The 24,330-nt window shown below is 36.4% G+C and overlaps 1 protein-coding gene and 1 long non-coding RNA gene across 2 annotated transcripts in view; one reads left to right on the plus strand and one right to left on the minus strand.

Moving 5' to 3' along the window:
• The window catches only part of LOC113411823 (uncharacterized), a 246,839-nt gene that overhangs the window by 102,112 nt on the left and 120,397 nt on the right, over positions 1 to 24,330 (minus strand). The window lies entirely within an intron of this gene.
• SEC24D (SEC24 homolog D, COPII component) overlaps positions 1 to 24,330 on the plus strand; it is a 74,721-nt gene that overhangs the window by 4,640 nt on the left and 45,751 nt on the right. The window contains exons 2-8 of the mRNA XM_087963192.1: positions 3,178 to 3,339; positions 3,825 to 3,954; positions 7,373 to 7,497; positions 11,307 to 11,573; positions 13,891 to 14,012; positions 15,905 to 16,016; positions 17,061 to 17,188. Of these exons, the coding sequence (XP_087819318.1) occupies positions 3,195 to 3,339; positions 3,825 to 3,954; positions 7,373 to 7,497; positions 11,307 to 11,573; positions 13,891 to 14,012; positions 15,905 to 16,016; positions 17,061 to 17,188 (1,029 nt within the window). The 5' untranslated portion in view covers positions 3,178 to 3,194. The remainder of the gene's footprint in view (positions 1 to 3,177; positions 3,340 to 3,824; positions 3,955 to 7,372; positions 7,498 to 11,306; positions 11,574 to 13,890; positions 14,013 to 15,904; positions 16,017 to 17,060; positions 17,189 to 24,330) is intronic.

The following is a 24,330-nucleotide window of genomic DNA, read 5'->3' on the forward strand; positions in this document are numbered from 1 at the left end:
GTGGCTTACAGATTAGGGTCTTTGCTTGTCTATGAGTTGAAGTAATGCTACCTTTGAGTTGGCACAAAATTCATAACATTTGTTTTTTCCTTTACCAATTCTTACCAGTTCTATTTTTTTTTTAATTCCACGGTTTGGTTGGGAATTATTTTGCACCTCTCATTGCTTAGGCAAAATGATTGCTGTGTTCTTCTGGCTTTGATGCCATCCTTTTCCAAGCAGCCAGGGCAAATACCTACCAGTGAGGGCTCTGCAGCAGAATTTGAGGAATTCTCATTTTTTTTTTTGGTTTTTTTATCTTCTCTGGGCTGGTTTATCCCTTCACCCAACTGTATTTGGGCATTCCCCAAATTAAAAGAATATGATGTGCAGAAATATGGAAATATGCTGTGCACCAATAACCTTATAGAGAATGGAGGCAGACCCTTTCACAGCTAGTGAGCTAGCTAATTCTTGTAGAGCAGGAACACTAAGAAACTGACTGCTAAATAATTCGGGGCTCCCCCCCCCCCATGGAATTAGGAGGATTTATTTAAAAGCTACCCAACTCTGAGCATTCATATTTTAAAAGCAAGAAACATTAAAATTAGGGATGAAATTGATAAATACCAGGAAAGGGACAAATAAGCATTCACCTTAAATAAAATTGAGATGCTTTGTTTTCTTGTTGCTGAATATCAGTGTTTCTCAGTGTTCACAACTTTAAGGTGTTTGAACTTCAACTCCCAGAAGTCCTTAGCCAGTATTCTGGGAATTGGTTGAAAGCCTGTAGAGATGACGTGGTCAAAAACAGCAGATCTAAAAAGAACTTGAATTGAACCTGATTCTGTTTCTTAATAGTAAGAAACAGGATCAGAGCCCTTCCATAATATTATAGTAAGATATAATATATAATATAATAATAATTCAATTCACATTTTTAGTGCATGAAAATTATAATTTTCCTATTTATTCACATTTTTATAAGGAAAAAATACTGCTGAAATGAATCACCAAGGATATGTTGCAGCACCTCCATATTCCCAGGCCCAGCCACGAATGGGTGGATTTTCTTCTGGCTTCGGACAAACAGTTTCTTCATCTCTACATGGACATTATAATGATCCAAATACTTTTGCATCTCAGTCAGGTATTGTTACTTCATGTTTACTTTATGGTCTGTTGTATTCTGATTCTTTCTCAAAATAATGGGTATTTTTCAGATTCTCAGCCAGGAAAATGTTTCAGGGGAATTCTGGATGTAATGAGTTGGGAAAAAAGGGTTCATTATCATAAAACTAACTAAAATTAGAACAAATTATCATGGTCTGTGGACTCAGGCTGTATGTGATTCTGGATTTAAAGCCTGGGAAAAAAACAATACTTATGAACTTCTTTCACTGAGGTCTTTCTTCCTTTTAAGTATAGCTATAAAGTTAACTTTTAAAAAGCTTATTGTTTTCTCTTCTTTCCTGATACTGATATAAATGGAAGGCACTGAATAATTTGTAATTTAATTCAGTTTATTAATGTATTTCTTTGACGTCCATTATTTTCGCTTTGACTTTTATAGTGTACTCCTTTAAATGCAATGGTTTTCCATTGTTATCAATTTGTTTACTTTTAATTTAGGTATATTGAAAACAAATGTGCCTTTTGGAGTTCCTCCTGTCATGGGATCTCCACCTCAGAACCTCTACTCACCTAAGCAGAGTAATTTCCAGAATGGACCCAGCACTGCAGCAGCTCCACAGGCAAACAGGTGATTTGAAACAAAGCAGAATAAAACATTAGGAATATTCCCAAGGGTGCTTTTTCAAGAGGCAAAAGTACTTTCTTGTTTTTCTTTAAAGACGTTTTGCTTCTCATCCAAGAAATTTCTTCAGTTCAGTACTTTTCAGAGCAAAACACCTCAGAAAACAAGAAATCCTTGCCTCTTGAAAAAGCACCTTTGGGACAGTCATGACCTGAATGACCTAGAATCTCCATAAACATTAGGAATATTTTTTATGCTTTTAAGGACTGCGCAGAGCCTTTGATGAAATTCTTTGCTCATGTGACATGAAGCAGGCTCAGAAGGGACATTTCTGTCCTTCCAGAAATGTCTTTTGTGCAAACACATACATGCTCAGAAAATGTTGGGGTAGGTGGGTACACTAAGAGGAGGGTACACTAAGCCTACAAAGGACTTGTGGTTGCTTTGTGTTTTTGCACGGTAGATCTAAAAATACTTTTGTGGCTTAAGAATGGAATTCTATGATACATCCATTCCTGAAAACATACCTTTGAGTTGGCACAAAATTCATAACATTTGTTTTTTCCTTTACCAATTCTTACCAGTTCTATTTTTTTTTTTATTCCACGGCTTGGGTGGGAATTATTTTGCACCACTCATTGCTTAGGCAAAATGATTGCTGTGTTCTTCTGGCTTTGATGCCATCCTTTTCCAAGCAGCCAGGGCAAATACCTACCAGTGAGGGCTCTGCAGCAGAATTTGAGGAATTCTCTCTCTTTTTTTTTTTTTTTGGTTTTTTTATCTTCTCTGGGCTGGTTTATCCCTTCACCCAACTGTATTTGGGCATTCCCCAAATTAAAAGAATATGATGTGCAGAAATATGGAAATATGCTGTGCACCAATAACCTTATAGAGAATGGAGGCAGACCCTTTCACAGCTAGTGAGCTAGCTAATTCTTGTAGAGCAGGAACACTAAGAAACTGACTGCTAAATAATTGGGCTCCCCCATGGAATTAGGAGGATTTATTTAAAAGCTACCCAACTCTGAGCATTCATATTTTAAAAGCAAGAAACATTAAAATTAGGGATGAAATTGATAAATACCAGGAAAGGGACAAATAAGCATTCACCTTAAATAAAATTGAGATGCTTTGTTTTCTTGTTGCTGAATATCAGTGTTTCTCAGTGTTCACAACTTTAAGGTGTTTGAACTTCAACTCCCAGAAGTCCTTAGCCAGTATTCTGGGAATTGGTTGAAAGCCTGTAGAGATGACGTGGTCCAAAACAGCAGATCTAAAAAGAACTTGAATTGAACCTGATTCTGTTTCTTAATAGTAAGAAACAGGATCAGAGCCCTTCTGTAATATTATAGTAAGATATAATATATAATATAATAATAATTCAATTCACATTTTTAGTGCATGAAAATTATAATTTTCCTATTTATTCACATTTTTATAAGGAAAAAATACTGCTGAAATGAATCACCAAGGATATGTTGCAGCACCTCCATATTCCCAGGCCCAGCCAGGAATGGGTGGATTTTCTTCTGGCTTCGGACAAACAGTTTCTTCATCTCTGCATGGACATTATAATGATCCAAATACTTTTGCATCTCAGTCAGGTATTGTTACTTCATGTTTACTTTATGGTCTGTTGTATTCTGATTCTTTCTCAAAATAATGGGTTGTATTTTTCAGATTCTCAGCCAGGAAAATGTTTCAGGGGAATTCTGGATGTAATGAGTTGGGAAAAAAGGGTTCATTATCATAAAACTAACTAAAATTAGAACAAATTATCATGGTCTGTGGACTCAGGCTGTATGTGATTCTGGATTTAAAGCCTGGGGAAAAAACAATACTTATGAACTTCTCTCACTGAGATCTTTCTTCCTTTTAAGTATAGCTATAAAGTTAACTTTTAAAAAGCTTATTGTTTTCTCTTCTTTCCTGATACTGATATAAATGGAAGGCACTGAATAATTTGTAATTTAATTCAGTTTATTAATGTATTTCTTTGATGTCCATTATTTTCGCTTTGACTTTTATAGTGTACTCCTTTAAATGCAATGGTTTTCCATTGTTATCAATTTGTTTACTTTTACTTTAGGTATATTGAAAACAAATGTGCCTTTTGGAGTACCTCCTGTCATGGGATCTCCACCTCAGAACCTCTACTCACCTAAGCAGAGTAATTTCCAGAATGGACCCAGCACTGCAGCAGCTCCACAGGCAAACAGGTGATTTGAAACAAAGCAGAATAAAACATTAGGAATATTCCCAAGGGTGCTTTTTCAAGAGGCAAAAGTACTTTCTTGTTTTTCTTTAAAGACGTTTTGCTTCTCATCCAAGAAATTTCTTCAGTTCAGTACTTCAGTCCACTTGCCTCTTGAAAAAAGCACCTTTGGGACAGTCATGACCTGAATGACCTAGAATCTCCATCAACATTAGGAATATTTTTTATGCTTTTAAGGACTGCGCAGAGCCTTTGACGAAATTCTTTGCTCATGTGACATGAAGCAGGCTCAGAAGGGACATTTCTGTCCTTCCAGAAATGTCTTTTGTGCAAACACATACATGCTCAGAAAATTTTGGGGTAGGTGGGCTGCAGAGGAGGGTACACTAAGCCTACAAAGGACTTGTGGTTGCTTTGTGTTTTTGCATGGTAGATCTAAAAATACTTTTAAAAGAATGGAATTCTATGATACATCCATTCCTGAAAACATTTTGTTAATATTTATCAGGAACTTGTTTTGTAAATTCAGTAGGCTGTGCTCAGTCCATGATATGATGTAAGCAGCATCTGCTTTCCTTTGGCAGTATGCACAATTTTACAAGCTCCTTAGTCTGACAGAAGTTCTATGGATCATAATACTGGAAGGAACTAACCTATGCTCAGTGCAGAATTCCAACTTAAAGCAGTGCCCCCAAAGGGTAATCCATCCCTGGTTCAACGTATAAAGGAACCAACTCCCTTAACGATTGATTCCACTAAAAAAACTGCTCTAATTGTTATGAAGTTTTTCCTAATATTCATCTGGAAGCTGCTTAAAAACATTATTCTAAATTCAGGCACAACAGAGTATAAGTCTTTGATTTGTATTGTATGATATGGCTTCCTCTATTAGAAGACTACTGTCGTATTTGTTCTAGTACTTCACTTCTCAAGGCTAAATATAAACAACTCTGTCAATATTTTCTCATTGGATTTGCCGGATAACTTTTTCACCATCTTATTATTGTTTTAAGAGTTTACACCAGTTTATCTCAGTCTTACGATGACCCAAATAGAACAGAATACTTGAAGTAATATCTGACTGATGAGAACACATTGGAGTCATTACTTTCTGTCATTTGGAAGCATACTTATATTGGCTATCACTAGACTTTGATTTTACAAACTTTTATGCAATGAAATTTGAATATAACAATCATATTGTGTTAGAATTCATGTTGTGTGTATAATATATTATGTATCTGACATGTATGGAAACGTCAATATACATATGACATTTGTGCCAATTGATACCATTTGCATAATGACAACGTAAGGCAAATAATGTAATCTGCATCACTATACTGACATACCTGTTGATTTACTGGACTTTGGGAAAAATCAGACACTGTCCTCCCTGATCAGTTTACTAAAATGAGATTTTTATTATATTGCATATGCCAAGGACACAAAGTAACATAATCTTTTTGAAAAATAAATCATTTTTGTACTGAGTTCTAGAATATTGATAATTGGATTAACCAAATAATTCGGTTAATTGGATTAACCAAAAGGAAAAGCCTAATTCTTTTACTATTGTATCAAGCAGTTATTATAATTAGAATCCAAGGCCTAATTCAATCCATATGTTTTGAGCATCCATAATGCAGAACATATTCTGTGGCCACAAAATCGCCTTTGACCTTTATGTCTAACTTAAAAGATCAAAGCTGAAGGTCGGTGCGCCATGAGATGAGATTTAATCTATTTCAGTTCCTTTTTGTTTCTTGGTCATTAAATAAGCAGTGTATGCAGGAATTAATAATGTCATATTTTGTAGAAGTTGTTAAGTTACTTATGCATGACTCTGAGAAATCATTTTTGAATAAGGGCACATTATTCGGATTGAGCTGCTTACCAATTGAGATCATTCTTCTATAACCCTATTAAGTTTTGCTTTGTTTAAGTTTTAAGAAAAAAAATAGCTTAGTATATATGTTGTATTTCTTCATTAATTAATTCATCTATTTTTGTTTCAAGATTTGAAGAGAAAGGGGGAGAAAATTTTCTTTATTAAGAGAATTTAATAAAACATGTTTGCTAATATGGATTAAAAGAGAGAAGGAAAGATTTTTAGACTTCAGTCATACTTTTTAGGAAGTAAAATCCACACTAAGCACAATGTTACTAAGTAATCTTCATGATTACTCAGATTTTGGACTTCTGCATCATGCAAAGTTACAATGTAAATGTTTGGTCTTAGTTTAGCAAATTCTATAAATCCTGTCATTATGGTTTGTAAACCATAGTTTAGGGTTTAGTCCAGTCTCAAACCAGCCAAATTGTGCCTGACTTGTGTGAAATAGTTCTCATTTTGCACAGTCTAATGCCTTCTGTATACACACGGTTATATGTGTTGCCATTATAAATTAGAAAAAAAAAATGCAAAGGAAAAAGACCAAAATGAAGGAGCAGAAAGAATAAGGAAAAAACACCCCTTAAATACAGAATTATCCATAATGCTATTTGTAAGTACATGGTTGTTTTTCAAAGGGAATATTAACTTTTTGCAAACTGAGATCATTTGTGTTAGATTACATTTAATTGCAAAAGCACCAATTTCAAGTTAAGTTTTTTGCAATATGAAAAAAGGTCAATTTCCAAGGATTCTTTTCCCAGCTGTTTAGGTTGGAAATGAATTTTGGTAAGACTGCTTCCAACTATTTAGTCTCCTAATAAAATTACTTCTAATCATCTCAGCTCATCTCTATTGTGTTTGTAAAGCATAATGTCACAATGGAAACCCTTTTTTAGAAGAGAAATTTCAGTTGTGCAAAATGATTCTAACAATTGACAGTGTCTGTGTATTCATAAACTGTATTTTATTATCCGGAGAATGAGCCTTGGTCAATTTAGGACTTACACTCTATTACTGCTGAGCAGTCATATGAAGAAGAAATTGGAAACTTCGACATTTGATTAGCTGCAGTTTAGTAATAAGTAATTTTTAAAAACTGGTTAAGTGCTTTATTGAAACAACCTGGCTATATTTTTTTTCAATAAGCTACAGTGAAAGCTAACCATAGTATTTATGGGTTTAGTCATAATGATAAACTGTTTTTAGTAGAAGTGGAAGAAAACCTCTTATTATGAAAGTGCCTGAAAAAAAATACAAGGGACAAATAATATATCTGAGGATGGCTCATCTAGAATTGTTCTCCTATAAATAATAATTAAACACAAAGTTGTGGTACGGCATGTGATGAATAAACCTGCTACAGACAAAGCCTCTTTTTAGTTTCCTGGACATTTTAAGTGCAGTATTTTCTCTGCAGAGTCTGTACGAATGATTCATGTGCATCTTGGCTGATATGTTTTATGAGCAAAATAATATACTGTATGGTGATTTCCTGAGTTTCTGTAATGTTATTTTTTGTTTTCAGATTTCCAGGTCCTCCAGCTTCTTATCCTTCCAACCATCATTCTTTACAGTCTGGTCCTAACAGCCCCCCTCTGCCTGCAGTACAGCTGACAAATCAGCTTGGCAACATGCAGATAAGTAATTATGGTATGAATTGCATAATTCATGCATAAAGTGTTTTCTTTTCTTTTTTGCTTTTTGTGATTCAGTATAAAAACAAAAAGGAGAAAAAATAAAGGCAGAAAGTCAAAATAAAATAAAATCTTTTAAAAAGAATATATATTAGATACATTTATTCATATTTATATATATATAAAAAGTTCTATGTTAGCATTTCAGTGAAGGATAATCATATTTCATTGTAAGCATCCATAATCTATCTATTCCTTTATAAATTGCTAAAACATCAACTTTGCAAATCACCGAAAGATTAGAATTTTAACTATTGGTTTGTTTTAAATTGAATTGGATTTAAATAATGTTTAGTGTTTCTACACTTAATGCGTAGAAACCAGGGGTGGGATTCAAATTTTTTAACAACCGGTTCTGTGGGCATGGCTTAGTTGGTGGGTGTGGCTTGGTGGTCATGTAACTGGGTGGACATGGCTTGGTGGTCATGTAATTGGCTGGATGTGGCCAACTCAATATCACTCATATCGAGGCACACATCTTCTTGCCTGGTCTCTCAAGACCGTGGGGATGCTGCAACAGCCATAAGTGTGAAAAATGGTCATAAGTCACTTTTTTCAGTGCCATTGTAACTTTGAATGGTTATTCCACACAAGCAAAGTACCAGCAAAGGAGGAAATAAAACTCCAGAGATGTTCCAGAGTCAGGAAGTCTAGTCCTGCCAAGAATGTAATAACGGAGAGGCAGTTTCTGTAAGCAACCCCAGAATGTTTCCTTCCTGCCTTCCTTACAGGATTAGGCCAGTAATTTCTTCTAACAACTGGTTTTCCAAACTGCTTAGAATGTTAACAACTGGTTCTAGTGAATAGGTGCGAACTGGTAGAATCCCACCCCTGGTAGAAACACTAATTTAAATTTCATAGAATTCCATAGAGATTCAGTGATTAGATCCAAATTGAATTAGCTAGAAACAAAGTTAATTCAATCTGGATCTAACCATTGGATCCATTTGTTGTAAGTGGATTTTTGCTTATATTAAGGGCTTTCAATTGGAGATTCCTGCACCATAACAAAAAGTTGTAGTAGTAAAGCAAGGGGATGAGATGAGTATCTAATAACATGGGGAATTTGTGATCAGAAGCCTGGAAATGAGCATTTTACATTGCACAGATTTTATATCGACTGGTTATCATATACATGTCATCTAAAAGTGGTATAAAAATACTTAGAGGGACAAACCATATAGTACGGTTAAGTCAATATAGTTTTTCTTAGATTATAACATTTCCTGTCTTAAGAATACTTAATAGGATGATCTATTGTACTATTCATTTAAACATATTTCTGGTGAAGGCAAAGCTCAGTTCAAAAGCTTATTGAATACTTCCTAATAATATCAATTCCCAGTACTAATGAGTACCATTTAATATGAGTAAATGAATAAATACCTGGATCATGGCTTTTAAAGTTACCTTCATAATCTTATTTTGATACAAGATTCCTAATGCAAATTTTACCCATTGTAAATATATTTTTAAGCAATTTTGTAAAATCATGGTTATTTATTAATTGGATAGAATGGTGTTCATTTTTACAAACTTCATAAAGTTAATAATACTAGAAAAATATCTCCCCTCTGTTTTCTTTTATGTGTAGAGATGCAATTATTAATTTATACAAATCTTGCCTTAATAAATCTGACCTTATAGAAGAGAATGCAAAAATTGCAGCCATCTACAAAATAATGACAACCATATTTGCTCGCACATATTTTACAGTGTACAATTTGACATGTTGAAAATCAGCTTGTCATAAGGTTGCTCTGTAATTTGGAAGCTATATATATTCAGACATGATCTCTGGAATATTATACATGCCATGGGACACTTATGGATTAGGCTTAACATTTCAGCAAAGGATCCTCATATTTTATGTTCTGTTTTCTATAGGTAGTAAAAGTATTGATTGAAAATCTTTGTAGCTGCCTTCCTTCATCTGTATCATAGTTTTTAAATATCTCAAAGTATGCTTCTTTACACCATGAAGTGGAATGAAATAATTACTTCTAGGAATGTGATCTAAATAATTTATGTAAATTTAAGTGAATTTTATGTATTTATTAAATTTCTACAGTAAATTTAGGTAAATGTCTTTCTAGCTATGCTTGTGCGGTAATTTTGGTTTAGAATCTAACAATTATTAATGGGTTGGATTTAGTCCTAATCATGTCTGGAGGAGATTAACTATTGAAAATAAAGTAGTCATAATTGAATAGCTTCTGTGGATCTAGACCCATGATGGCGAATCTATGGCATGTGTCCCAGAGGTGGCATGCAGAGCCCTCTCTGTGGGCACAAGAGCCGTTGCCCTAGCTCAGTTCTGGCACACATGCGCGCGCGCCTCCTGCCGGCCCAATACTCTTCAATATCTTCATTAACGACTTAGATGAGGGAATAGAAGGGGAACTTACCAAAGTTGCAGGTGATACTAAGCTGGCAGGAATAGCTAGCACCCAAGAAGATAGGCTCAAGATCCAGATGGATCTTGACAGACTAGAACACTGGGCCATATCTAACAAAATGAAATTCAATTTAGAGAAAAGTAAAGTCCTACACTTAGGCAAGAAAAACAAAAAGTACACATATAGACTGGGTGAAATCAGGCTCAATAGCAGTAACTGTATGAGGGATCTTGGAGTACTAGTGGACAACCAGCTGAATATGAGGCAGCAGTGTGCAGCAGCAGCCAAAAAAGCTAATGCAATCCTAAATTGTATTAACAGAGGGATACAATCAAGATCAAGTGAGAGACTAAGACTACTCTATAAAGCCTTAGTAAGACCACACCTAGAGTACTGTATCCAGTTTTGGTCACCACACTATAAAGAAGATGTTGAGACTCTAGAAAAAATACAGGGAAAAGAGCAACCAGGATGATTAGGGGACTAGAGAATAAAACATGAAGAACCGCTACAGGAACTGGGCTTGGCTAGTCTAGTAAAGAGAAGGACCAGGGGAAACATGATAGCAGTCTTCCAATATTTGAGGGGCTGCCACAGAGAGGAAGGGGTCAAGCTATTTTCTAAAGTACCCAAAGGCCAGGCAAGGAATAATGGATGGAAACTGAACAAGGAGAGATTTAACCTGGAAATAAGGATAAACTTTCTGACAGTGAGAACAATCAACCAATGGAACAGCTTGCCCTTGGAAGTTGTGGGAGCGCCATCACTTGAGACTTTCAAGAAGAGATTGGACTGCCATTTGTCAGAAATGGTATAGGGTCTCCCGCTTGGGCTAGATGACCTATAAGGTCCCTTCCAACTCTGGTTATCTGTTTAGCCAGCTGGTCTTCTCAGCTCTGCCAAATATGCATGGGGGGTGGGGTGCATACAGGGGGACGGGACACGTGTGCAGAGGACACACATGCTGTCCGGGGGGCAGGGCACATGTGCAGGGGCACACTTTGGATTTTGAGGCTGCATGCGCGCTTTGGGCACCCAGTGCTGAAAAGATGAGCCATCACCAATCTAGACTAAGGATGAAAAAAAAAAAAACCAGAAGAAAGCAGTGGCAAACCACTTCTTTGTTGTTGCCAATAGTACTATATAAATATATCCATAAAATCACCAGGACTCTAGTCTGACTTGAGGTGCACCATGCCTCTGTGCAGACTTTAAATATAATTAAACATGTATGTAATTCATTGTAATCTCATATTCATTAACAAAAAATATTTATTGTAAATGTCTAGAAGACAAATTACTCAGATGTGACTACATGACAATTTTGAGTTTTAGACGCATAAATCATAATTGTATTCTTGCATAGGTCCCAGTAATGCTCAGAACCCACCTTCTTCTGGGCCTTCACGCCTACCATCACATTTGCAAGGTCCACCACTTCAGCCACATCCAATGGCTTTGCCAACAAGTCCTCCTGTTTCTCTACCAAATAACTTGAATAGTCACTGCAATCCATCTTTACCTCCTTCAATGGCCAGGCAGGAGGGAATCCCTGGCCCAAATCCACTGAACACCAACTTGCCACAGCAATTTGCAGGTGAAACTCCAGGTCCTGGGTTTCCTTCTCAGTATGGTAAGTATAGATGTACCTATAGTACATTTCATTTCATTTATTTATTATTAAATTTCTGCATCTCACCTAAGCGACATAGGATTAGCAGGCTGTAATTTCTGTTTTGAAGATAGAGAAGGGAGTAGCATCTAATGAGAAATGAGAGAAGCATCCAATGCTGTAATTTAGAATAGACAAGATTTAAATGTGAGTTGTTTTTTTTTTGTCCGTAGATTCTTTGCTGTATATGGCATAGTGAACAGAAATTGGCTTGGTATGACCTGTAGTGCTAACTCGAGACCTAACGTGTTGACTAGACCTCACTATAGGTCAAACTTTTATGGTTACAAAACATCCTTATTTCTGTTTTACTTGAGATGTGTTCCTCTTGTCCTCCTTGAAACATTGGGACCTATTATGAGTTCTGAACCCAACTGGCTGGCAAACCATACTCAATGAGTAGTCCTTAATGGGTCTAAGTCTACATGGAGGGAAGTAAGCAGTGGGATGCCACAAAGTTCCTTCTTAGGCCCAGTACTCTTCAATATCTTCATTAACGACTTAGATGAGGGAATCAAAGGGGAACTTACCAAATTTGCAGATGATACTAAGCTGGCAGGAATAGCTAACACCCAAGAAGATAGGCTCAAGATCCAGATGAACACTGGGCCACATCTAACAAAATGAAATTCAATGTAGAGAAAAGTAAAATCCTACACTTAGGCAAGAAAAACCAGAGGTACACATATAGACTGGGTGAAACCAGGCTCAATAGCAGTAACTCTGAGAGGGATCTTGGAGTCTTAGTGGACAACCAGCTAAATATGAGCAAGCAGTGTGTAGCAGTAGCCAAAAAAGCTAATGCAATCCTAAATTGTATTAACATAGGGATACAATCAAGATCAAATGAGAGACTATGACTACTCTATAAAGCCTTAGTAAGACCACACCTAGAGTACTGCATCCAGTTTTGGTCACCACATTATAAAAAAGATGTTGAGACTCTAGAAAAAGTACAGAGAACAACCAGGATGATTAGGGGACTGGAGACTAAAACATATGAAGAACCATTACAGGAACTGGGCATGGCTAGTCTAGTGAAGAGAAGGACCAGGGGAGATATGATAGCAGTGATATTTGAGGGGCTGCCACAGAGAGAAAGGGGTCAAGGTATTTTCTAAAGCACCCGAAGGCCAGACAAGGAATAATGGATGGAAACTGAACAAGAAGAGATTTAACCTGGAAACGAGGAGAAACTTTCTGACAGTGAGAACAATCAACCAATGGAACAGCTTGCCCTCGGAAGTTGTGGGAGCGCCATCAGTTGAGACTTTCAAGAAGAGACTGGACTGCCATTTGTCAGAAATGGTGTAGGGTCTCCCGCTTGGGCGGGGGGTTGGACTAGATGACCTACAAGGTTCCTTCCAACTCTGATTATCTGTATCTGAACCCAGAGACAAAATGCTTGAGTGATGCAAAATAGGACATGATTTTTTTCACCTTTTTCTAAGCCTGGCAGAAGAGGAATTTTAAAAATAGGTATATGTAACCAAGGCCTAACTGGACCATCACAGAAGGTGTAGAAATGTTTAAATTGGGTCTGTGATGTAGATGTGTTATCTGCAAATAATTTATACTGTCTTTGAATGCCATCAATTACATGTGTTACCAATTACTGTATTTGAGCTTTTAAGTCAACATGACCCACCTAGAGTTGCTTTTGCAAGAAGAACCCCCATATAAATTGGTTAAAATAATATTTTTAACAGTATTACAGTAAAAATAATTGTTAGGGAGATAACAGTTGGCCAGTTACCAGAATATTGCTGATCATACACTAAGAAAATTACCTTTGTTTGCTGGATTATCTAAATCAGATGTCCATAGGAGGAATAGCTTACTGATAGACAGCATGCATGTTCAGCAAACCCACTCACCAGGACAAAGGAGAGAAAACAACTTTGAAATAGAAAATTCAATAGTCAGCAGGATTACCCCACGTCTTCATATTTGGATAACATCTACTCCTCACCGTTTCTAAAGAAAACAATAGAAATATTGGAAAGCATTTTATTTTACATATGTTAAACCATTCTCTCCTTTGTTTTTCACCATTTTCCACGAAATATTCCCAACATATCTTTATTTATAGAGATCACTCTTTATCGTTCCCCATCATATGAGAGAGAAAATAGCTATGTCCTGTTTGGAGTATAGATTTTAAACAGGGAATAGCTTTTTCACTTCTTTAAAAAAAAAAAAACAGATAGAAAACACGGGTTATAAAATAAAGTTGTAATCATTGGTGAGATTATTACATTTTCACCTTTTTTTGCAGGAAATTATGGTCCTCCAATGGCAGGGGCACAACTGTCTTATCCAGGTGGCCTTCCCTCAGGTCCAGCACCATTAGCTGGACCACAGCAAAGAAAACTTGATCCAGATTCCATTCCAAGCCCAGTGAGTAAGAATTTCATCCTTTTGGTTCCCTGGATGTGGCATGCAAGCTGTATCATGCCCCAAATCTCCTGAGCCTGGGATTTTCATTTAAGTGCTTAAAGTAAAAAAAAAAGTAACTGAAAACAAAATTCCATATTATTTTGAATAGTCTGCTCAACAAGCTCTTGCTTCCTTGGTTTTTTTTTTTTTAAATCTTAGGACCACAGATGTAATTTGATTGCTGATACTTACCATCTGACTTTAAAAAGCACAGGGGGCAATTTAATAAATAAATAAATAAATAAATAAATAAATAAAAAATAAATAAATAAATAATTCCAACAACTATGCAGGCAGACTACAAAAAATGTTGCTAAATTTCTCTGGAATAATTCCCATTTACTTTCAGGATGAAGAACAAAGCAGCAATCATTTTTACTACCGTATTTGCCGGCGTATAAGATGACTGGGCGTATAAGACGACCCCCCAACATTTCCACTCAAAATATAGAGTTTGTTATATACTCGCCGTATAAGACTACCCCCTCTTCCGCACACCTTCCACTTTTGCACTTTTTTTTTGAGGCACTTTTGTGCACCGTGGAAACGAATCCCGTGAAGCCGAAAGGAGCAGCCAGCCTTCAGGCCGATGTAGGCGGGCCTCCTTCTCCCAGCTCCCAAGGAAACGAGGTGCTCAGCGGCCTCCGCTCGCACTGCCCGGGCTCCGCTCGCACTGCCCGGGCTCCGCTCGCACCGCCCGGGCTCCGCTCAGGTATCTGGCTGGGGCTGTCAGGAGTTGTTACCGCTGGCGGCCGCGCGGCTCCAGTCCCGCGTTGCCTCGGGAAGGGAAAGGCAAAAAGGAAGAGCTGCGGCAGCGCTTTGCAACGGCAGCAGCGGCTCCTGGTTTTGCCTTTCCCTTCCCGAGGCAATGCGGGACTGGAGCCGCGCGGAGCCGTGCCAGCGGTAACAACTCCTGACAGCCCCAGCCGGATACCTGAGCGGAGGCCGGGCGGTGCGAGCGGAGGCAGGGCGGTGTGAGCGGAGGCCGCTGAGTGCCTCGTTTCCTTGGGAGCTGGGAGAAGGAGGCCCGCCTACATCGGCCTGAAGGCTGGCTGCTCCTTTTGGCTTCACGGGATTCGTTTCCACGGTGCGCAAAAGTGCCTCGGCCACGGGCAGCCGCAGTGCTTCCCAATTACTATTTGCCCACGTATAAGATGACCCGGCGTATAAGACGACCCCCCCACTTGGAGGCATGTTTTTCAGGGCAAAAAAGTCGTCTTATACGCCGGCAAATACGGTAGTTTTCTTTGCTTCTAAGATAAGACATTTGTTCTAATTGGCATTCTCTCACTTACTAAAAATGTTCATATGGGATGTTTGAATTAATCTAGAGAAATTTTCTTGGTTTATTTCATTATAAACATGGAAATGTAATTCTTATTATCCTTTCTTTAAAAAAAAAACAAAGTTCCAACTTTCCTTTTTTAGCTTGTGTTAAACTTTTTTTGTGTGTCATTTAACCGGTCATTTTATTTTGGTTATTGTAATTTTGTGATTAGCTGCAGAAAATCCATACTTTGGACTGCCCATACTTTGTAGAGCAGAGAACAACAAAAACTGTTCTGGAATATATGCTTGAATGTTAGTATCATGGGTGAAAGACAGGAGAGAGTTTGAATCAATTATGGTACTATTCTAATGCTTAAAGACATTTTTGATGTATATAAGGTTCTTCATTTTTTTGGAAATTGTATTCTAAGATTTCTTCCAAGCAACATCAAAACCTATTGCTTTCTTGATCTACAAAACCTGCTTTGATTTTTGAACTATGATAACATGTCTGTAAACATTAATTTTAAAAAATTAAAGTCTGCTTCCAATGCTTATATTGTTTGTTTACTTTTATCCATAAGATTCAAGTAATTGAAAATGATAAAGTTTCCAGAGGAGGTCAGACCTATGCTACCAATATCAGAGGTCAAGTCCCTCCTCTTGTTACAACTGATTGTTTGATCCAAGATCAAGGTAAATATCGGTGAACTTGAATTATAATTTGTATTGATTTGAATATTCATATTTAATTTCTCTAATATTTGTTAAATTGATCTACCCTGTTTCTCCAACAATACGGCCTCCCCCAATAGGAAGTCCCAGCATGTTTTATAGGCATGAAATGAAATTAAGCCCCTCCCCTCAAATTAAGGCCTATATTAAAACATGCGAAATGGGGGAAATGGCGGGGGGGCTTGCTGTTAGGAAGTACTTTTGTTGCACACCCAGATATGGTGCTGCCTGCGTTGACCCTGATACAAAGTGCCCCACCAACACCGAGGTCAACATCCAAGCCGTCACCACCCGCCTGGCCGAAGATGCAAGGGGTGGGAATTAAGTCACCCCGAAAAGACAGCCTAGCCATTTTGGGGGCTCAAAAAAAAATAAGACCCGGCCTTATTATATGAGAAACACGGTAGAAATCAAAATGACAATGTGTTAAAGTGTTTTTTTTTTATTGGTGAACTCATAGAATTCTGCCACACTGAAGTTAATGTAGCTTCTTCTGGAAATAACTTGTGAAGTTGCATAGTAACTTGGTTAAAACTAAGCTTTAATGGGAGACAATTCATTTTTTTTACATTCCTTTAGGGATTTAATATTTTTGTAAACTTCTTAGTACAAAACTTAATATTTTCTTGGTTACTTCTACCTTGGAAAGGAGCTCTTGGGCAATTCCTCTTTCCTATGAGTGTACAAATCTTCTCTGTGGAACTGAAAAAAATTCTGTAGCTTATTGGGATAAACTGTACCAGGATTGGAAAGGAGAAGAAACAACACTGAAAAAAGGAATTTTTACTTACATAGTTCTGAGTTTCACCCTATTAGGATTTTTTTTTGTAGATAAGCACTAGAGATTTCAATGAAAGGAACAGAACCTAAGTGGCTTTATCATTAGGTTGAACTCAGTCAAAATATATTTATTTTGCATTCTTTCTGAAGGAATATTATCTGATTTTAAGATCAAAATGTATCTGTTTTTATCATCTAACATTGTCACTATTTGAAATTATTCAGGTAATTCCAGTCCTCGTTATATTCGATGTACCTCTTATTGCTTTCCTTCAACCTCAGACCTCGCAAAACAGGCTCAAATTCCACTGGCTGCTATCATCAAGCCTTTTGCCAATATTCCAGCAAATGAGGTAAGTGAGAAAATTGGCAAAACATACATTTGTTCATAAATTACATTTTTAGTTATTTTACATGTAAAGAATATGCATCTGTTTATAGCAGAGCATAATATAATGCATCTGTCCATGGCAAAGCAGTGTTACTGGAATGAATCAATAAAATCAGTCAAGTCCAGTGATTGTTCAATTATCATGGAGCAGCTTCAGGACATTGTGAAATTTTCCCATTATCGTTGTGAAGTTAATTCACTATTCAGGATTTCAACCTACTGATAGTGTGAATAGAACTCTTTAGTGTAAAGCTTTACATCTATAACCTTTATTTTATAACTTTTATATTTATTTATTTATTTATTTATTTATTTATTTATTTATTTGATTTGCCAATTGTTTACAAGATAATAAGTATAAATGTATACATAGTTGTGAATACATGAAATGGGTACATATAAGAAAAATAAAAGAAGAATAAGAGAAACAATAGGACAGGGACGGTAGGTTGGTGCGCTTATGCACGCCCCCATTTCAAGTACTGGATAAAACTGAGAGCTATCTTTCTGATTAAATCGCTAAAGAAAAGGAGTGAACATCCATAATAGTTACCAGTACTTCTTTTATGCATAGCTCTTGGTTCTTTTGTATAATCTGATTAATCTGGAATGTACAGTTTAAAGAGCTGTTTTACCAACCATTAAGTTTTTATTTAGCTGATTAGTATTCCGCATGAATCTTATATATGTGAAATACCACAATACATTTATCATTTGTAGGAAAGCCTATATTACTAGAATGGTATGAAAGTTCTATATCTTTATTACAAAGATATAGAAGTTTTTAGGTTTTTAAATTCCATTTTTAAAATATTGGACAATGCATAAGTATTTAGGTAGTTACAGATGTTCCTGGATATTTTTGATGAGTTATTTTGTTTTATTTATTCAATTTGAATGAACTCACATCTTACCTAAATAATTCTGGGTGGCTCACAGCTATTAAAAACAACAATCTGATCAAGTTAAACAAGCATATAAAAATAATATCTGCATTGCACAAAAATAACCATAATCAGTGGGAAAATCCATCATTATATCTCACAATAGTGTAAAAAAGGCTGGGACAGTTGGGACCAATTTAAGGCCAAGGGGATGATATCTTACATGAGCACCGTCGAAGAAAATACTCACTTCCTGCATCCCCCACCCCACCAGTGTTTCATAGACAGGATCCATAACATGCTTCTCCTGACAATCTTGATGGAATGGGTAAATGTAAATGGAGAGAGCAATTGCTCAAATAAATCGGTCCCACATCATATAAAGCCATATATTACCAGCATCTTGAACTGAACCAGGAAGCATAATGACAGATAATCCAGTGTGAGAACAAAGGTGTAATATGCACTGATTAAAGAGTACACATAATGCCAACACTGCCACATTTTATGCTAGTTGCAGCATTTGGATGCTCACTAAGGACAGCACCATGCATTTCATTAATTCAAGAGTTGACCAGGGTAAGAGTGACTATGAGCAGGGCCTCCTAATCCAGGAATGGGCACAACTGGCACATAACACAAAGTTGTGCAAAGGTTCTCCCAGCCATAGCAGCTACCTGCTGTCTGAGCAGGAGTTGTGAGTCCAACAAAACCCAGATTGCATATGCTATTCCATTAATTTCAGTGGAGGCTGCATTTTTTGGCAGAAATCCTTCATATTCACATCCTTGTTAGTTTAGGAAGATACATGCATAATCCACACTTGGTCTAAAGAATCATTTCACTGTTATGTGAAATGTATTCCACAGGTTTATATATTTTGGGATTATATTGGAAGTAGTAATCATAATTTAGCAAGAGATAAATTTATCAAAAACTCATAAGCATTGAGTTACAGTTAAAACATCCTCATGTTCAGAAGAAATGGAGAAGGGATTTTTTACTGAAATATTAAGATTTTCAGTGTATACAGAAATCAGTGAATACCATGTTTTTTCTTTTACATGTGGGTTTACAAACTAATGATGAATATTTGAGCATAGCTTGGAGTAGGCAAGCTAACAGAAATTTTTTAGGAGAAGATGTTATGGCAACCATCAGAGCATTACATAAAGATATATAATTCTGTAGTTTGGGAAACTGTTTGTAAATATATTGCCCTTAGGAAATGTAATCTATGATATTGCTTGTTTCCATCCAAGGATGTAAAAGTCTAGGGACTATTGAGGCTTTTATAAGTGTATGAAGAAGAAAAAATCAGGAACTGATTAGTTCTGGATATTTTGGATAAGATTTTGTCCCAGATGTTACTTATCTGTTGGCTTCAAATTTTGGAGGTGCTATGTGAATGATAACAAATTCAATCAACGGCCAGTTTTAAGACAAGAGAACCTTAATGGGACAACTCCACCCATAGTAAGGTCATCCAAAGGAACCTATTGAAGAGATACAGATGGAAAACCCAAGTAGGAAAAAAAGTTTGGTATCAAGCCTCAAGATCTATTTGCTGTGGAAAAGATTTTTACTTCCAAGAGTTCAACTATCTTGGCATCCCATAAATGGATGTGGAATGAGTCCAGAACCATTCGCAGTGGAGCTTATTTTAAAAAATAACTTTCTCAAACCTATAATTGACCAAAGGTATTTTTTTGGGCTTGGAGTAGCACCAGCTTTATTCTATGAACTGATAGAGGTCTTGTGTTTTTTAAAAAAATCTTTTTTTAAATAAAAGTTTTTCAAGACTATCAAACCACCAACTGAAACCCTGGTGCTGACATTCAGTGATGTCAGTGATACAGTATACTGTTGTGACCACTGATAGTAGCAAGTATAAAAAAGGCAGAGTTTTGCTTCAGGATCATGAAGGGATGTTGATGCCAATAGTTCACAGTTTCAGAATAGTCTGAGATCCGTATATATAATATGTCCAAACTCTTAGTATATTGCAGTGTGTGAACAATTCTCAAAGTATCTTAATGGACTGGAATAGTAACCACAATATACAGACCAGCCTTTCCAGGCAAAACATTCAATCTGAAAGTTTCAGACTGGCATCTGGTAGTCCTCAGAGTCCACCAAAATTTAGAACTGGAGTCTCCTTACATTAATTGCTCAGTGCCTGCTCAGTATCTTAGCTGCTTTTCTTTCCATTCATCACCAGTCAGCTGGTTAGATCAGACCCTATTTATTTATTCACAACCTACCACAATTGTTAAATAAATGTGCTTTTTCTAAGAAATATTAAAAAGACCTTTTGAAATGAAATGGTATGGGAAGACATGCACAAATAATTGTCATTTACTATACTTACATTATTTGCTATAAGGAAAACAAACAGGAATTTTAATGCTTTTAAAAATAAACGTGAAGGGTGGAGATGTTAGTTTAATTGGATAGTCCCACATTTGTTAAAGTTTTATTTAGTAACCTATGATTGTGGAAAGTTTGAAAAACACTGCTTTAGAAGAAGTGGAAAGGGGCTAACCATCAAAAAAATATTGTAGGCTTTACCATGTTTTTAATAGATTTATACATAGATAATACATTATTGCTTATCCAGGACTATAAACAATGTTCAAATTTATACACATTAGTTGGCTGTCACACATGCAAACATCTTGCCTACCACACTCAATCTATTACTGTTTCTTTGAAGAGAGATTTATGGTATCACAGGGACTATTTCTCTATGGTAACAGAGTTGTTATTCCAGCTGAGATGCAACAAGAAGTACTGAAAAAAATCATTTAGGCAGCTCCGAATGCACAGAATGGGCAAGAAAATATCTTTTTGGCCATAGATGAGTGAAAATCTTGAACAGATTATAGTAAGTTTTGTTTTTTCCCACAAAAATTACTTTCTCCTCAGAAGAAAAATGTGATAATTACAACAATGCCAGATAGAACCTAGAAGATAATTAGAGCTGATGTTTTTGATATAGGAGGTTGTAATTATTTAGTTGTCATGGCCTGTATTTTTCACGAATCTATAGATTGCAAGTACCAGCAGGTTTAAAAACTAGAACTCTAGGCAATGAACAAGAACAAAAACAATGGAATAATAAAAATAAAGATTTAAATGATAAGTGGATGAGACTATTCTGAGGGAGGAAAGACATTTTGCCTAGGCCACAAGAATTTCTAGAGATGGGTTGTGAGATAAGCTAACCAACTGACAAAAATTCCAAGACTGAGTTATACCTCTACCCCCTAGAACAGTTATTGTTCTCAAGTGAATTCTAGAACAGAATGATCTGAAACTCTACACATTGTGGAAACTAGTTTATGTATATTATTTATTAGGTCAGAATGCTGCTCAAATACTGTTAGAGGTGACTGGAGATCTGTACTGCAGCGTTATAGAAAGCATTAATATTTATTTTGGGGGGGGGTTACACATAATTTGTGTCTTAAACAAAGGAAAATAAGAGCTGAGAAATACAACCTTCTACTGCGAAAAGCAGACTAAGGATTGGATGCAATTTATATGTGTCACTGTAAATAAACTAAATGTTGTTTAACTAGAAACCATAGGGCAGTTTATAAAGAACAGGGAAAATTGAAAAATTGAAGCTGTCCCTTACAGACTTTACTGTAGAGTCCTGGTAGCCAATGAACAAACCTTTTTTCTGTTGGTTGACTGCATTGTCAAAGCCTTACCCACTGCTGCCTGTTTGACTACTGATGCAACAAACCTCACCTGGGACAATGGCTTTAGGATACATGCATACCCTGCCAGAAATAAGTGAGCGTTGTATTCCCTAAAACAGCAGGCTTCAAAGCAGTTATCATAATTGTTTGTTACTAGAACCCACTAAGAAGGAACTGTTGCCGGAATAATGGCTGATTAGCTTAAACATTATACTAACAGAGCCATGGAATAGTAATCAAAACCTTTAGTACTTAGCAGTTGCACTGATTTTCAGTTGCAATATGTTCAGGACAAAATGCAAATGATCAGTTTTATTGGAAATACAAAGCAAACATAAGACAATAGAATACACATTAAGAGATACATGGTGATAATCTAACAGTCGTCAAATACCATTATAAATTCATGCACCCAGATATGCAGAGGCTCTTCCTTGAATAGGATAGAAATAATGTATAGAATTCTAGGGAGAAATTGAAGTTTATAATTTTATATATCATTGTTTTATCCCTGTTGATTTCATCTCCATTTTGACAATTCAAGTTGTTTTTCTTTTCTGTGATCTGTGAGGAATATTCATAAGTCCTTTCCCCCTTTCCTCCTTCCCATTCCCCTCTTTTGCCCTTGTTTCCTTTCCCCTTTCCCCTCCTTTACTTTTCCCTCCTTTCCTCTTTCCTCTCCTTAATGCAATATAATTGTTTGACATAATGTATTTTTAGCAAACTTTTGCTTTAGCAACAGATCATGGAAACAAAAGCCAAAAGCTAACATGGTCGTCCAAGCATTTTGCACGTTGGTTTTTGGAATGTATTAATAATGCCCAGGGTTGGATAAACTAGATGATCTTTGTTTAACATTTAATGCAGCTTGTTATTATTATCTTGGATAGATGATCTCTTTTTATATTTTTAGAAGTCTCCCTGACTTTTTCATCTTTGCAATGTCTAGAAGAAATTAGTTCCTAAAAATTACTATTGCTGAGTGTAGAAAATTTAAGCAGATGCTTTATTTTAAAAAACCTCTTTAAAAATATAGCTATAATAAGAATACGGTTGCAGGTATGTAACTGTTTTTAATTTTTAACTTTTCTCAGTGGGAACTGGCAGGAAACTGGCACATTTCCCACTGAAAAAATGAAAAGTTAAATACATGGAATAGAAATACCTGGTTTTAAATGGGTTATGTTTTGTTCTAAATATGTTAGACAATGGGAGTTTTGGGGGTTGGCAAGATTTGGTTAGCAAGAATTAATATTAATGAGAATTATAATAGCAAATTGAGAACCATTTTGAGATAGTTTCCATCTAACTGGGGAAAGTAGACAGATCATTGTTATTGTGGGTCAGAGTTGACATATTGTGGGATACCAGGGAGACTGTTCTAGGGAAAGGAGGCTCAATATTATACCATCAGTTCCTACTTCCATGTGGTGGATCCAACCCTGTATCCTTATTGTCAAGTTGCTGGTGACCTTAGCCTTAGTTTTTTGATTAACAGTGCAGACTTCTGATGGAGATATGGCAAACTGAAATTGGTTCTGCAAAAGTGGAGCCAGTGGCCTCAGTTAAGACTGTGGAACTGGTGAGCAGACTGGTTCCTGGGAACCACTCTGGAAAGGGAGAGAATGGGAAACCATGGTGCTCAGATGGTGCTACCCATGAGGAGGTGCAAGACTGTAGTTTTCCTCAATTTTAAGCACCGAAACAATGAGATTAGCCATCTTGCAACTCTGGAAACACTTTTAAAGGACACTAATTGTCCAGTAGAACAGAGTTGGTATTCAGCAGGTTCTGACCAGTTCTGGAGAACCGGTAGCAGAAATTTTGAGTAGTTTGGAGAACCGGTGGTAACCTTCCCCCTGGAATGAGGTGGGAATAGAGATTTTGAAGTATCTTTCCCCTGCCACTCCCACCAAGCCACACCCACAGAACTGGTAGTAAAAAATTTTGAATCCCACCACTGCAATAGACACTTAATTTGGATAGTCTGTACCAGGCATCTCATGGATCCGGATAGTTTGCTATGGGGAATTTCCAAGTGACTTGGCAAGGAATTCTATTGATTGCCTCATTGCAACTGTCAACAGGAGAGAACTTGGTTTCTCCCTTGGAAATGGAGGGGCATTCTGTTCTCTAGTTGCCAAAATTCAGTAAATACAATCATTATGAATATAAGAACATGGAACAGTGCAAACTTTGACTTACAACCTTAAGGCACTTGATGCAATTTCTTAGGTAGAGTTCATTGAATAAAATTGAATGTTTTGATTTTAGAGAAATCATGACAATGTTGTTTTAATAAAGGAAAACTGTCCCAATTATTTTATATACAGTATATAGATTAGCATTTTAATTTAACTCTCATTACTTCAGTAGTTAGGATCAAAAAGCCATTTAAATGAATTTCTATAAAACTTAAATTGATTCTATGGAAGTGATATCTTTTTAAAAACAAACAATTTTTAAAGTGAATTGATTCCCTCCTCCTGTTATGGCAGGATTGGGCATTT

This window comes from Notechis scutatus, chromosome 4 (genome assembly GCF_049901735.1).
Source record: "Notechis scutatus isolate UNSWTSFEM ecotype Mainland chromosome 4, rNotScu1.2, whole genome shotgun sequence".
NCBI classification, from domain to species: Eukaryota; Metazoa; Chordata; class Lepidosauria; order Squamata; family Elapidae; genus Notechis; species Notechis scutatus.